At 36.1% G+C, this 15,558-nt stretch overlaps 1 protein-coding gene across 6 annotated transcripts in view; it reads left to right on the forward strand.

The window, feature by feature from the left end:
• The window catches only part of LOC106666941 (sodium/hydrogen exchanger 9B2), a 174,588-nt gene that overhangs the window by 55,369 nt on the left and 103,661 nt on the right, over positions 1 to 15,558 (forward strand). For 3 of the 6 annotated variants that reach the window (XM_024226772.1, XM_024226773.1, XM_024226774.1), the window contains exon 1: positions 10,759 to 10,853. The exons of 2 other annotated variants lie outside the window; for them this stretch is intronic. In XM_024226772.1, the coding sequence (XP_024082540.1) occupies positions 10,833 to 10,853 (21 nt within the window). In that variant the 5' untranslated portion in view covers positions 10,759 to 10,832. Of the gene's footprint in view, positions 1 to 10,758; positions 10,854 to 13,775; positions 13,921 to 15,558 lie in introns of those variants that run through there. One more of the 6 variants, XM_024226776.1, reaches the window with a different exon arrangement.

Below are 15,558 nucleotides of genomic sequence, written 5' to 3' on the forward strand. Positions count from 1 at the left end.
TTGTCTTTAAATTATTTACAACATGTTTTTATTTTAATGTAAACCAATTTAAATGGGATCAAAAATTTATGAGTTTTAATAAAAATTACTTAATTATGATAGTTTGGTAGAAAATTTATCAAAACGCCGGAACCAGATTTATGAATGAATTTAACTAACAATTTATTGGGTTGTCCGGAAAATAATGCAGGATTTTAAGTTTTCATTAAAAAAAATCTATATAAAATATTCTGTTTACGTTTACAGGATTACTCATTTGTATNATTAAAGAACATTGCTTTAAAGTAACTAGTTTCTTTTTTTTTGTTTAATACCAAAATCCTGCATTATTTTCCGGACAACCCAATATTTCTAACAATATGATTTTTCCCATAATAACGTATTAAGGTAAAAAAATTAGTTGAATTATTCTCATTCACTCATATATGTCGTATATGATCAATAGTGTATAATAATACTTTTTAAAAGGATAGTTCCTACTCACAGTAAGTTGTTTTGCAACGATCCGGATTTCGAGCCTTTTAGCTCATCATCAGGTTGAAGGACTTCTACAACCACGTCTCTCGACATGAATGAAAGTGAACCGCTGATACCTCCGCCAACGCGACGTTCCAATTATCAGCTGATTTTTTTAATGACGCTCAATTTGAACTTGCGAAACGCGGAAATTATAACACAAATAAATATTAGAATAATAAATACTTAATATTACTATAAAAATAATAACAATTAAAATAATTAAAACCCAGACCAAATTCGGGTCTCCATTATCCACACTTTGTGCTGAAATATTCATGGATAATTTTGAAAAAATCTTTTCAAATCAAAGAACAAATTAATTAAATATGTTCATTTCTGGAAACGCTATGTAGACGATATTTTATGCATATGGTCGGGAACATTAGAAGCTCTCAAAGAATTCCTACAACTAATTAATTCTCTACACCGTAATATAAATTTTACATTGGAAATCGGCAAAGATGGTTGTTTGAACTTTTTGGACGTAAAACTGTCCATAATAAACAACCTAGTTGAAATAGATGTATGTAGANTGAGCTAAAAGGCTCGAAATCCGGATCGTTGCAAAACGACTTACTGTGAGTAGGAACTATCCTTTTAAAAAGTATTGAACACCACACTCACTTCATCATTTATCATTTCTAGTGTATAATAATTCTATTACTTTTCCTGATCCGATGCTTTATTGCTCCATGCAGATAATCGAATTGTTGTTTTGTCATCCGAAAAAAAAATCTATATATATATTATTAGCATAGTCCAGGTATAAATACTTTTATTTAAAAAATTGGAAATTAATGATGGGTGTGCCTTCAGATTGTGAATTATACCATGAGATTTCTCTATCTTTAGTTTCTGATGATGGGATTCAACCACGGAGATCTTGTAATTTTTCAACCTTCAACCTTTCAACCAATAGAGAAAAAATATTCCGCCAAAGACGTTATAGATATAAATAATACGTTCACCTTTCACGACGAACGTTTAAAAGGTATCAGATTAAAGTAAAATAAAAGAAACCACCAGTGAATATGGCGGGAAGCCAAAACCCGCAAGGGTAGGAATACCAAAATAATCGGAAACAACCCGCGCCGTGGTTCAACCCCTCGTAGACCCCAAGAGGAAATCGCGCAATTTATAATTTACGTCCTTTTTTCCAGTACAATTCTCAACGGCTTATCGAGTCGCTTTGATAGACTCAGTGTGGAATCTAAGGACTAGGTCCTGGGTAAATAATCAACTAGGTCCTTTCCTCCCCAAAGTTTAAAAAGTTGAATAGCACCGTAATAATCATCGCCGACTTATTGTCCAAGACAAAAGTATCATTTGTCTTCCGAAAGAACGGCAAGAGAAATGAACGTTTTCCGTCAATTACTTTTTCAATTTATCACCCTTTTCTCATAGCGACGAGCGGATTAGGGACAGCAATCGTTGACCTTTTTTTTCTCCACCTAATGACATTCCGAACGCCGTCGTCGATATTTACGAGCTAATCTCGCCGATTTGCCGAACAACCGGACTCGCTCAGGCCGGTTAGCTAATGAGAATAACTATTAGAGATTCGATTTTGGTAAACGTTCGATACTCAACGCGTCTATAAATATTGCATTAAAAACTAAATTAAATTTTAAAAAGTTCTGAATTTATTAAAATTATCAGGATTGAGTTTGTTTGCGCGCACACGCCCTTTCTTTCTCCTAATCCATAATGAGTTGAATGGAAATAATGCGATAAAAGTTTCTTTATCTTTATGATAAATGATGCAGTTATAAGGTTTTAGCTTTACTCTACGTAATTTATTTCCTCCTTTAACATTTTAAAAAAGTAATTATTAAATTTGAAACATTATTAACTGTAGATGACCATAAATAACTCTCAAAGATAGTTATCAACGTTTTTAAAACTAAGTAATTAAAGAGTGAAACAAGACTACTTTGCTAGTTAAATAGCGAAATCGCAGGGTGTAAGATAAAAAATTGGTGCAATGGTTCTCGATCTTCTTATACAACCTTTTGAACATAACATTCCATATTATGGGTTAAAACATATATTATCAAATGTAATTGATTTGAGTATTAATAAATAGGCACCATTAAGAAAAGGGCATGAGAAAGCAGGACCTTCTAAGAAAACAAGATAAGGAGGAATTGGTATTTATTTAGCGTGCTTAGTATGTATACAATTTATATTATCTTATCTTGGTAATATTGTTATTCTTATTCTATTCCATAGGTTGTTATCAAAATTTTTATCTTGATCCACTCGATTCCACAAACGAAGACACCCAAAAATTTGGTAAAAATTTATTTTTGTTGTCTCCGTTTGTGATATAGTGGGTCAAGATAAAAATTTAAATATATATATAAATAATATATAATAAATTATATATTATTATAGCCCCTGGTTGGCACTTTAAATCTCAACTCAATAAAACGTTTTTCAGTTTTTCGCCCGTACCCTTTATGTACGTCTCACTGTGCCATGAGCCAGATAATAAATAATATACAGATTATGCGTCTAATAATTTATAGCGGAACTCCTCCATACCAGTCGTGTACATTGCCGTGAGTCCACAACAGAATAATTCACACCTCTAGAATGGACGTAAAGAGCAAAAATATATTAGCCATATGAGAGAGAAGCTCGAGCGTATCGAGAGCAATGTCGATGGGTGGCCCTCGGAGGATCTGACTCGTAGAAGGGTCATCCTCACCCGGTTAAGGATAGGTTCAATTACTTTTGGAGCAAAGCCCGCGTATGTGTCTTGCATGCAGAGAAAGGTTGCTCGATGTCTTCCTCTAATTGAAGGGCTCAATACAGAGAGCAAAGGAATGCCACCCGATTTAAGAATTGTACTTGAGCACAGCAGAAAGTATTCGGGTCACCAGTTCAAATTCTTGGGGAAAATGTGGTTGTTCTAGTGTATATAGTAATAATAGTTGAGATTGAATGTATTTATTAGCGTGACTGGATGGTAGAGTGTCTATGGCGGCATATCGAGTAACCCATCGGCCCTCAATTAGTTTATTGTATAGTTTGTCTTGAATAGGTTATGTTGAAAGTGAATGTATTTATAAGCGTGAATAAGTGATGTGAGTGGGTCGATGGCGGAATATCAAGTACTCTATGGCGTTCAATTAGGCTAGTTGTACAATGATGAAGGAATAATGAATTGTATGTGAGAAGTGAATGTAAGAATAAAATTAAGTACGGTGGGTACTGGATGCGTTGTGTGCTTAAATGACTTATGTTGACAGCATCCTCACCCTCGATGCCAACCTCAGTGGCTGGACGGATAAGACTGAGGTCTGTCCCCAGACTGCCAACACCCGGGGTGAGTGATTTCGATTCTGCCAGCAATTTATTTTAAATAACAAACACTGGAATTGCCGGAAGCGAATAGGTTCAACTCGGCAAGTCATTGTGTACATTAATCTTTAAGTAAGGTATTGTTTGAAATGAAAAAGTTAGCGTCACGAGCGGGATTCGAACCCACGACCTACGGCTCAATACGCCGCTGTTCTAACCGTTTGGGCTATCGTGACTGCCATCCACTCGAACACCAGATCCACGACCGAACGAAATTAACCGAATTAATAAAGATTAATTAATTGAAACAAGTTATTTGGTCAATCGGACCACGAAATATAATTGATTTAATAAATTATTAATCCGGTCACGACAGACCAAATTGTGCTTTCGAAAGAGTCAAGAAGATGGCGATCTAATAAAAAACAACCTCGTCTATATTTTTGCACAAGCGATAGTTAAAAAGATCGTGCGTGTATAAATTCAATTAAAAATTTCGCGTTACATTGGACCGTCGGAATCAACACGGTGTCGGCTCATTTATTAAAAATGTTTTCAACAGAAAACTGGAAATTAGGCTTCTGAATAATAAATGGTGTAACCCACTTTTATGAAACAACATGTGGAATATTTAATGGGAAGTCCCATTAAGGCTTTAATAGGAAAAAAGGCTCTTCCGTCAATTTTTTACTAAACAGACAAAACTCCTTTAAACAAGAAATTCAACATTTGAACAGCTTTTCTTTTGCATAAAAAAATTGCTCCATCCATTAATAGGTGATGGAAAACGTGCTGTTTTAACAAAAAATAATAAGCACATTCCACTTTTGTTTGATTAATCTTGATATATATAGTAATATATAAAATAAGATGAGAATATTTTTATTAGTTTGCTAGGTTCATTAGTTTATCAAGTTCACCCGAGTAGGGCACCGTGAAATAGGCATGCGAGGTTGTACTCGGACTTACTTTTGAGGCAAAGCCCGCGCATGTGTCCAGCATGTATAGAATGGTTACTCGATGTGACCCACTTAATTGAAATTTGTATTCCTTGGCTCCATGCAGGGAGCGCGTAGGAACGCCATCCGATATTAGAATTGTGCTTAAGCAGGGCAGTGTTTGGTCCTCCGATTCCTATTCTTGGCGAAAGCAGGCTTGTTCTGTTGTATATAGTACTGAAACTTTCGTGTTCCCGAGTGAATGTATTTATTGGCGTGAATGTGAAATGTGAGAGGGCCTTGGCGGCATATCGACTACCCAATCGACCCTCAATTAGTTTATTGTATAGTATGTGTTCAATAGGTTATGTTGAAAGTGAATGTATTTATTGGCGTGACTGTGAAATGTGAGAGGGCCTATGGCGGAATATTAAGTACCATCTACCCTCAATTAGATTAAAAAATAAGTGTACAGGATAATGAATGAATATAAACTACTCCTTTAACCTAACTGAATGATGATTTGTAAGTAAGTGAGAATATATTTAAGGGTAAGAGAGAGAGTGAATGAATTTAGCAACTGATTGCATTGGGGCTGAATTGACCTAGCTATTGATAGCTCCTGGAGTCGAACCTCGGTAGTTGGAAAACAAAGACCGAGGTCGGACGCCGAACTTCCAACTTCTGGGTGGATGATTCTCGAGACCTGTCCGTAATTTTTTGTAATTACAAAAGCTGGATGTGCGTGCACTGCGAGAAACTCGTATAAACCAGTAAATCATTACTTAACTCTGTATGAGTTCACCCCCTCGCGGGGTTAACCAACTCAACTGGATTTTAAATTATATAAGCTGTCCATAATGATCGGTAGGACCAAACTGCCTGGGGTTATCATCCCGCATACCCAAAGAGGAAATCTCACAATATATTATCGACTAAACTATAAATTTTAAAACTTGTACTCGCTTTGCACAGAGAAACTACCCAGTTCAAGTATGTATAATAATTATATCACTCTGTGCAGTTACTAGGAAGATCAATATAAACAATACATAAAGAGCAGAATTCGTAAATTAGAAAATTAGAAGGCAAACAAATCCTTTCGTCGTTAAAGTAGCCTCGTGTCGGAATCCAGACAAATATTTAGGCACGACACTAGATAGAAAATTAGGGACCGTGATAGCTGAGTGGTTAACGCGCTAAACTCGTCTCGTAGACGGTCGTGGGTTCGTCCCACCCTGGAATATCTTTCGGCTCCTCTTCGGAAAGAAAATCTTGAGTTCAGTAACCGAAAATTTTTTGGCCGCTAGGAAAGAATTCTTGACTATCAGCATAAAATAAAATCATGACTTGCAACCGTATATTAAAATCTAGATCCTAGTTAGTACACATTGACGTACACAGAGAACTAAACATCTCCCACGAACGCCGAGGCGAGCAAACTGCTACAGGCAGTACATTGTAAGACGAGTGAAGATTTTTGAGTTGTTCTTTAAAATTTACGAGATTTATTCAGCTAAGTAAACTATGACACTAATTATTCAGTAGACTCAAATGGATTTGTTATTCTTATTTCATTTAACATCCGATGTAAAACTAATTATTAGATGGTCGCATTTGACTGTTTTAATATATAAAATGTATATTTACACCATCATGATAATTCAGTGAATATTATATTATTCACAATGTAAGTAACAATACCAGAATGTGAAACTCTGTGCATAAGAGTTAATAAAAAAAATATTAAACATAATCTCAGACAGTCAGGCACTAAATGCTTTCAGCTCGAAACTTTTCTAGGAATGCCTAAATCTTCTAATATCTATAGGAAAACACAAGGTCATGTTAAAATGGGTTCGGGCATACGAAGGTGTATATAAGGAAATGGACAGGCTGACAAACAAGGCAAAAAAGTGGCAGCTCGCTCAACCAGAGGACGAAAGCCACAACCCGAGAAAAAGACTCAATCATTGGACAAATTCACCAGATTTGAGGCAATCTAAAAGATTTATAAATCTCACAAAATGGAAGACGAAGGTAGTCCTCTCACATAGCACGTAGGATTTGAGGAAAAGCATAAGCTTCTATTCCAGTCACTGCGTCGTAACTACCGTCTTAAAAAGTGCAACTCATGGCACCATCATGGGAATTAGCCCAGTTACGGTACAGCCAATTTGGTAAGGCAATTCACAAGAGGAAGAAGAGGCACCAAGATCTTGTTATAATTTATAGGGGGTTCCACAATAGAACTATGTAAATCCCAGTGGAACGAAAAGATCAACCCCCTCCCCCCCTAAAAAACATATATATTTATCAATAAATAAAATAAACTCAGAATGGAAAAATGAAATTGCCCCTCATGTATGATAAACAAAAATAACACATATACAGCAGATAATAACACCATGCAAGTGTAATTTCACTGTATAGCACAGTATACGTACGTAACTCATTATCCAGTTATTACCCATCTTCAAACCATTTTTTTTCTTGTCCATCTGTCCAAGTATTTTTATAAAGATCAGGTAGGAAGGGGATGGACTTGGGCTTAGGTAGCTGGTCCGTTGAGACAAATGTTCAATCACCCAAGAAACTCCAAACTTTGAGGCCGATAGTACGGTAACGTAAGATTGCCTTTATCATTCGTTCCCAGTCTCTCCAATAAACCAAAAGACAAAAGTTGGCCCCCCTTTGTCATTAATGATATTTACTTCTTAGAAATTTCGTTTCGTATTCAATTTATATCACATTCATATTTGCCGTGAAGAACAAAATAAAGTCAGTTCTATACTTTGTTGATATTTTTTTAAAGAAAAATAATGGTGAGAGTGTGTGAGGTTTGCCGAATGTAAAATGTTAATTTTTTCCATATTAAATCTATGTACAATGTCTGACTCTGTGATTTGGTTTAAATTTAAATCGCTGACTTTTTGTTTTCACACATTTTGGAAAGCCAAAATAACGATGTAAGGTATAAAAATAGACAAAAAATATTGCCACAGAGAAATCATATTATTTATGATAAACTGACGAAGACATAGCTAAACGGTACAAACAATCAATTCAGTGGTGAAGAATTGTTTGCAATTTAATTTCATGGAAAATATTTTAATATGATAATATTATTGATATATACTAATATACCGGTAGGTGGCACATAGTGGATATATATCCAGTATATCCTCATATGTACCCATTCTCGTGTAAGCAGCATTATCATTAATCAATTAATATTTATGAAATGTATTGGTCGAGATAAAAAGTCAGCGTCACTAGCGGGATTCGAACCCACAATCTTCGGCCAAATACGCCGGTGCTCTATCACTTGAGCTACTTCGATCCGCTCGGACACCAACTTCCCATCTCAACCCGACCTATTGAATTTTCCCTCCTTTTTGCCATTTTTCAAATGCCGTGTAATCTATTTGATTCTCGGCGACAAATGAAATGGCCACGGAGAGCTGAAGACAATTGAAAAATGTTAATTGGTCAATCGGACCACGATCTGTAATGGATTTAATAATTAAACTGAAGTATAACTTCACGAAAGTTCGATTGCGGTGTGTTGCCTTCAATAATATGGAGTCGAGTTAGTCCTCCACTGTAAACCCCATCTTACAAACATCGGGAACACCCCTAATTTCCTCCCATTTTCCTCGTTATATTATAATCCGTTAGCATTTCTGTCTTCTTCGTCACGCAACACTCGTGCACGCCCTTTTGATCTCTACTCCCTGTCAGACAAATCCACAGCTTTTAGCCGCTCTTTTCTTATCCGTTCCTACAACTTCTCGAATTCCCTACATAGCTCAACCCTTTCCACCTTTAACTCCCATCTTTTTGACTACCTTCTGTCCGTACAATTTAATCCCGAGATTGGTTAATTTCTCCCGTTTTACTGAATTTAGTACGTTTCATTTTTTTTTATTATCTTTAAATCTTTATTTATACATTCATTTTGACACGAAGTGTGCCCAATGTTGTCCGCTTTTGTAATTTAAGGGATCACAAAGTAAAGGATAAAGTTTATTTTCTTCTATCCTCTTCATAATCAAACGAACATATTTGATCATTTAGTAGGGTTTGGTGTTTCGTCAACCGTTAAAAAATTGGATTGGTGGTATTCAGAATTTTCAGTCAGTGTCAATCGATGAAAGACGAACTAATCAAAATTGAGTAAATACCGAAATGTGTTGAAATTGTGGTTCTTGTAACCATTAAAATTCCACATAAAATCGCTGAGGAAAACAGAAGAATAATAGTCAATTAATTAATATTTATGAAAGGTATCGAGAAAAAAATTCAGTGTGACGAGCGGGATTCGAACCCACGATCTTCGGATAAATACGGGCACCAACTTCCCATGTCAACCCCACCTTTTGAATTTTCCCTCCTTTTTGCCATTTTTCAAGATTTTGAGATGGGAAGTTGGTGCCCGAGCGGATCGAAGTCATGGTAGCTCAAGTGAAGAAGAAGAAGAAAAATAACTTTATTCTGAGACTGGTGTCCCCTAAGAATAATTTACATGAACTAAATAAAGGAAGTTCCTTCTATGAAGTTAAAAGCAAAAAAAAAGGATAGAAATCTTGGCACAATGTATTCCAATAAGGCAGGACAGAAGAAAAAATGACGTGAATAATAAACAAAAATAACAAATGTTAACGTGAGGTCTCTGCTTGGAGGGAGAGGAGGTGATTATACAGGTGGGATTTAAAGGAGGAAAAGGAGGCAGCGTGACAAATAGAAAGGGGAAAGGAGTTCCAGAGCTTAGGGGCTCGGATCAGAAAGGATCTTTCGAAGGTATGGGTTGTATGTTGCGGAAGGATAAGGTCGATTGGGGATGAGCGGGTCTTACGAGTGAGATGTGAGGAGTTGAATTGGAGGGATTGGATGATGTAAGGAGGACGACGAGTGTGGATGGACTGGAAAAGAAAGCAACCTAGGAAATACTGTGCACGGAAGGAGGGGAATAGCCAGGAAAGTTGGGAATACAACCCCGACACCCGGGATCCCCGTGGGGTGCCGTACACAAATCTTACGCAACAATTCATAATACGCTTCAATCGCGCGTTCTCCCCCTCCGAGAGACCACCGTATGCCAAACAGCTATAATCGAAGAAGGGAAGTATAAGGGAAGATACAAGGAGTTTGCGGGTGGAGAAAGGTAAGAGAAGCCAGGACCGACGAAACAGGCTGAGGGAGGCAATGGAATGGCGGGAAATTTGGGAAATGTGAGAATGCCAGGAAAGGTTTTGGTCAAAGACTACTCCTAGGTTTTTAACCGAAGAGCAGAAGGGGATGGGATGGTTATTTAGCATGAGAGGTGGGATGCTGGGGAGGGAATTGAGGAGTTGCCTGGACCCGATAATTATGGCGGTGGATTTGGACGGATTGAGGACTAGGTAATATTTATGGGCCCATTCGTTGATGGAGTTTAGGTCTTTCTCTTGATAGTGGCTGAGTGAAGATGGGAAGCGTGGAATCCAAGTGGCAGAGCTCCATTTCCAAGTGGTAGAGCAGCGGCGTATTTAGCCGAAGATCCGTGGGTTCGAATCCCGCTCGTGACGCTGACGTTTTTATCTCGACCAATACCCTCCATAAATATTAATTAATAATTGGTCAATCGGACCACGAACTCTAATGGATTATCATTAATGATCAACAATTTACTATCAATAATAGAAAGGTTCGAATCAAACTGTCATAAATTTGAGTTGCCCTATTTCAAAACGAATTTTTTTCTGGCTGTTCATGAGGCAGAATGACGAAATCTAAGAGACGGTGGCTGAATTTCGCCCGCCCCAGTAATCGGACATTTTTAAAGTTGATACAATTTGCCTTTTAAAGCTGAACATTTTCTTCTGTTTCCTTTATTGTTATTGTAATTTGAAAAATCTGCGTTTTGTAACCTTTTCCCCTCTTTTTGACATCTTCTGGGAGATTTTCCAATGTCCCCTTTGGTTGGATAGACGTACGAGTGCGAAGCGTTAGTGAACAACGCGGTAGTTTTCAGGGTTTATTTTCGTATTTCAACTCTAGTTTCATTTCGCTTCAAGAAAGAAGATGGTACAACGGAAAAAATACGTAGGTTCAATTTTTATGTTATTTCATTTATGTTAACGACCTGATTTAACGAATATCGCCTTTCGCAAAGAATATTAACACAGATGTTTAGATTTGAATAACCTGTTTTTGAAGTTATCATTTCGTCGTATATATTTATAATTTATTTATCGATATTTCACAGTGGTGAGGAATAACATAAACCAAAATAAACTTAATTGTAATTATTATTTGGTTGTGATATTACAAAGCGAAGTATTTCTTTAAACTATAAAATCGTGTATTATTCAAATATGCAATCTTACATATTAGAGTTTATTTTATCGCTATTAAAATATCCACATTTGTGAAAACCCGCTTCCTATTGTTTAAACATTGTTTTCACATCCTAAAGATTGTATTTTCCCAAACACTGCCACGTTTCCTGCTGTCTGAATTGCATGTTACTTGATAACGTATTTATAATGTAAGCAAATATTTGTATTAGCTCAACAGAGAGGGAATTTTGTAACTTTAACTCGCATTTGTAGAATTCAAAGAATTTCGAACAACGGGTTTACTTCGAGCGCAATTAATCTGCTTGCTCAAAAATTTACTTTAGTTTGTAATAAATAAACAGGTTTCTAAATGGAAACATGTTTCTGGTTTTGCCAATATTTACTAGAAAGTGGTGAAATTTATTGTACTATTACAAAGAAGACAGATAGTGACGAAGAAAAATTGAGAGATATAGAAATAAATAAATACATAGAAAGAAAGAGAGCGAGAGAGAAAATAAGTGAGAGAGAGAGAAAATTTATTTTTTAATTTTTTTTATTAAACTCCATGCACCACTACATTGATTAGGTACAACATGAATTTAACATAATAAAAATAATTTTTATCTGAGGTTTTTCGATGAGATGAAAAATTACCGTCGCGAGCGGGAGTCGAACCCAATACTTTCGGCTCAATACACCGCCGCTCTACCAGATGAGCTATCGTGACTTAGATCCACTCGGACACCAATTCATCTCAACCTACAACCTCTTGAATTTTCCCTCTTTTTGCCTTATTTTGTAATGTCGTGTAATTAGGATTTGATTCTCAGCGACTTACGAAGTAGCCAAGGCGCGATGTTAACGAAGGAATTATTTCTTTAATTATTATATTAATCGTGACAACCTACTACCTTTCGAATTTTCCCTCTTTTTGCCATTTTTGAGTAGTTGGTGTCCGAGTGGATCGTAGTCACGACATTTATTTAGAAATCGTGAGATGCGGTGTGGTGTGTGTCCACGGACACGACACGCAAGAATGACACAATTACACAGAAGACAAACACTTTGAGCCCTGAAGATGATCTCAATAAAGATCGAAACGTTGGCACGATAAAGAAAATGTGTTTCTGAAACCTACATCACACCAGACCGCATCTCACGATTTCTAAATAAATATCGATGAACGGTCACTAATCAACACACACCCACGTGGTCACGATACCTCAAGTGGTTAGAGCAGTGGCGTATTCAGCCCAAGATCGTAGGAGTCCCGCTAGCGACGCTAATTTGTAATCTCAACCAAACATTTTAGATAAAAACAATAATTAATATGTCAATTATGACCCCTAAGCAAATATGGATTAATTTAATAATAAAACTACCTTAATTACAAAACTAAAATATATTTACAGTTAAAAATTATATTCTTTTTTATTTCTTCTACCGAAATGGAGTTTTTTTATGTTATTCTAAATGGTATGTGGTCTCTGTTACTTTCACAAAGGTTTTTCAATTTTTTTTCACATATCGGGCTATTTCTCGCCCATCATCAGGAAGAAACATAGTCAGAATTATCAGAAATTATGGCAATGGTATAATAATATAATTTATATAGTTTTTACATTTTTATTTATTATTTTATGGTTTGGAGGGAGGCAATTATTTCACACATTTCTCTTAAAATTGTCTTTCTTCGAGGAGAGACGATTGGAGGTTTTCCATGATGATAACGCTGTGGGAGAGGAAGCGAGACGGCGAGGTAATTATCATTAACTCTGAACCATAAAATAATAGATAAAAATGTAAACAAAAACTTTGGAAATTATATTATTATACTATTGCTATACTTTTTGGCAATTCTGTCTGTGTTTCTTTTTAGGGTACTGATGATGGGCGAGAAATAGCCCGAAACGAAATAAAGAGGCTAAATCTTTTTGAAATAAATTAACCTTCTGTAAAAGAATAAAAAATACATGCTTCCTGAAATAAATTTTAATTTAAAAAACTCCATTTACGATGAAGAAAAAGTATATATGTATAATAATTAACTGCCTGGAATCTGCAATAATGAAAACTATGAGTTAAAAGTTTGCAGCAGGAAAAGTATGTCAATGCATGTGTGTCTGGGTGTGTGTGTGTGTGTGAGAGAGAGAGAGAGAGGGTTGTATGTCATTTTCAGTCTTATTTTTGTCGCATCCGAGTCGGTCACTCGTTAACAGGAAATTAGGTATTGCAATCATGTCGGCGCCATTCAAACGACAACAGCCTTCTTGAATAATTTATCGCACAGAACCTTTTTTGACGTCTTTAGTCGTCTAGTTTCCTATTGAATAACCTGACAGATGATTTGCAAGACTAATGTGTTTTCTCGGCTCATTCAAGAGGTAATAAAGTACTTGAGCTACAGCATCGACTGTAAGATTAACCGATAATCGAATTACGTTATTCCTTGGAGTAAAAATTAAGCTGGCGATTCTTAAAGTAGAGATAAGTGACAAAAAAGAGGCCGCCGCTCTGTCACGTCGGTTTACTTATCACTTCAGAAACCGGTGGGTCTCCGTGAATTGTTTTTTATTGGCCTTATCGCGCTTTTGTTGAAGGATAAACCGAAGCTACTTGGGCTCAATACCACGCGATAAAAAGCATCTCGGCCGGCTGGAAATTATACAACGGGCCCCCTGATAACACTAATTTGCTTCTGAATTATCGGATCGAATACCTCGGCTTAGTCGGTTACAAGTCTTTTCCGCGCTGACATCCTATTAAATCCTTCTTGTAAATGTCATATAACTTTCATTTACTGTTTCAACAAGTCAACAATACATAACGTAAGTGAATGCTTTCATGCTAGTTTGAATAAATAACAAAGCAACTAAATAGTTACATGTAATTTGAAATTTCTCAGTTTGTTAGAAATTGGTCTTCAATATACCGAACCGGCACCGAGTTTAAGTTAGTCTCTATGTATAAATTCATTTTTTCACATCCTACATGTATTTGTAAAATTTAAACAGTGTTTATAAATCTCAGGCTCTGAAGATGATCTCAATAAAGATCGAAACGTTGGCACGATAAAGAAAATGTTTTTCTAGATCCTACGTCACACCAGACCGCATATCACGATCTCCGAATAATCATTGACTAAAGGCCACTAAAGACCACACATTTTTAGACTCTATGGTTATGAAAGTGGAAATATAACCATGAACACATAACAAAGTATCCATTATTAACATATTGTGCAATAATATTTAGTCTAAAACGTTTCTCAGTACCGTTATACTACGGGGTTCGGTGTTTTTCTACTGCATAAAAAGTACTCCTGTCTCGATCGAATCTTAAGATACGACCTCTATTTTATTGATAAAGTTGTAAGGAAATCAGAGATGGTTATTAATGTAACCTACAAATAATTTGACATAAAACTCCGTCGGATGTTTCAATATTTCTGATATACAGTGATTCATTCATATTTATTAGCGTGAATGGAGTAGGTTGAACCCAGCCCCGAGGAATATCGGTTACTCTAGGGGAGTGAATATGACCAAACTTCTATGTTTGTATCTGGCGTTGTGTCATGTTAATTTATTAGAATAACGTAATTTATTAGCGTAAAAAGAAGAGATTGGTTAACCCCGCCCTGAGAATGTAAATTATTAGGCGTGAAGTTGAACCCAGCCCGAGGAAAATCTGTTACTCTTGAGGAGTGAATTTGACAAGACTATGTTTGTATCGGGTATTGTGTTTATGTTAATTTGACTGATGTAATTTATTAGCGTGAAAGGAAGTGGTTGCCTAACCCCGCCCCGAAGAATATCAAGCAGTCTTGAGAAGTATATGTATTGTATGTTTTATTGTATAGTTGACAGCCCGAGGGACAAATTAGAAGCTAGAATTTTAGCATATCGATTCAGTTTTAATACAAAAGCAGAGATTGACACCAAGACGTTCAAATTACTGCAGGCGTTAAAATGTGCGTGAAAAACCAGAAAAAGAAGTAAAAACACGCAGAGGACGGGCGATGACCTGAGCTGTTTGTCGGCCCCTAAACTTCCCACATTTTTATTATGATGATTATTCAGTGCTTCCTTCGTAAGATGATGAAACGACCACCTGCAGGTTCTTAACTTTAAAAATCTCAAAAATTAATTCGATTTACACATACACGCGCGCGCGTGCTCACACACACACACACACACACACCCACACAGCCAGACACTCATGCATTAACATACTTTTCCTGCTGCAAACTTTTAAGTCATAGTTTTAATTATTGAAGATTCCAGGCAGTTAATTATTGTACATATATCCTTTTTTCTTCATCGTAAATGGAGTTTTTTTATTAAGATTTATGTCAGGAAACATGTGATTTTTTATTTCTTTACGGAAGGTTAATTTATTTTAAAAAGATTTAGCCTTTTTATTTCGTTTCGGGCTATTTCTCGCCCATCATCAGTACCCTAACA

The sequence above is a fragment of the Cimex lectularius genome, unplaced genomic scaffold (genome assembly GCF_000648675.2).
Source record: "Cimex lectularius strain Harlan isolate CLEC.00 unplaced genomic scaffold, Clec_2.1 scaffold142, whole genome shotgun sequence".
In the NCBI taxonomy this organism is placed as follows: Eukaryota; Metazoa; Arthropoda; class Insecta; order Hemiptera; family Cimicidae; genus Cimex; species Cimex lectularius.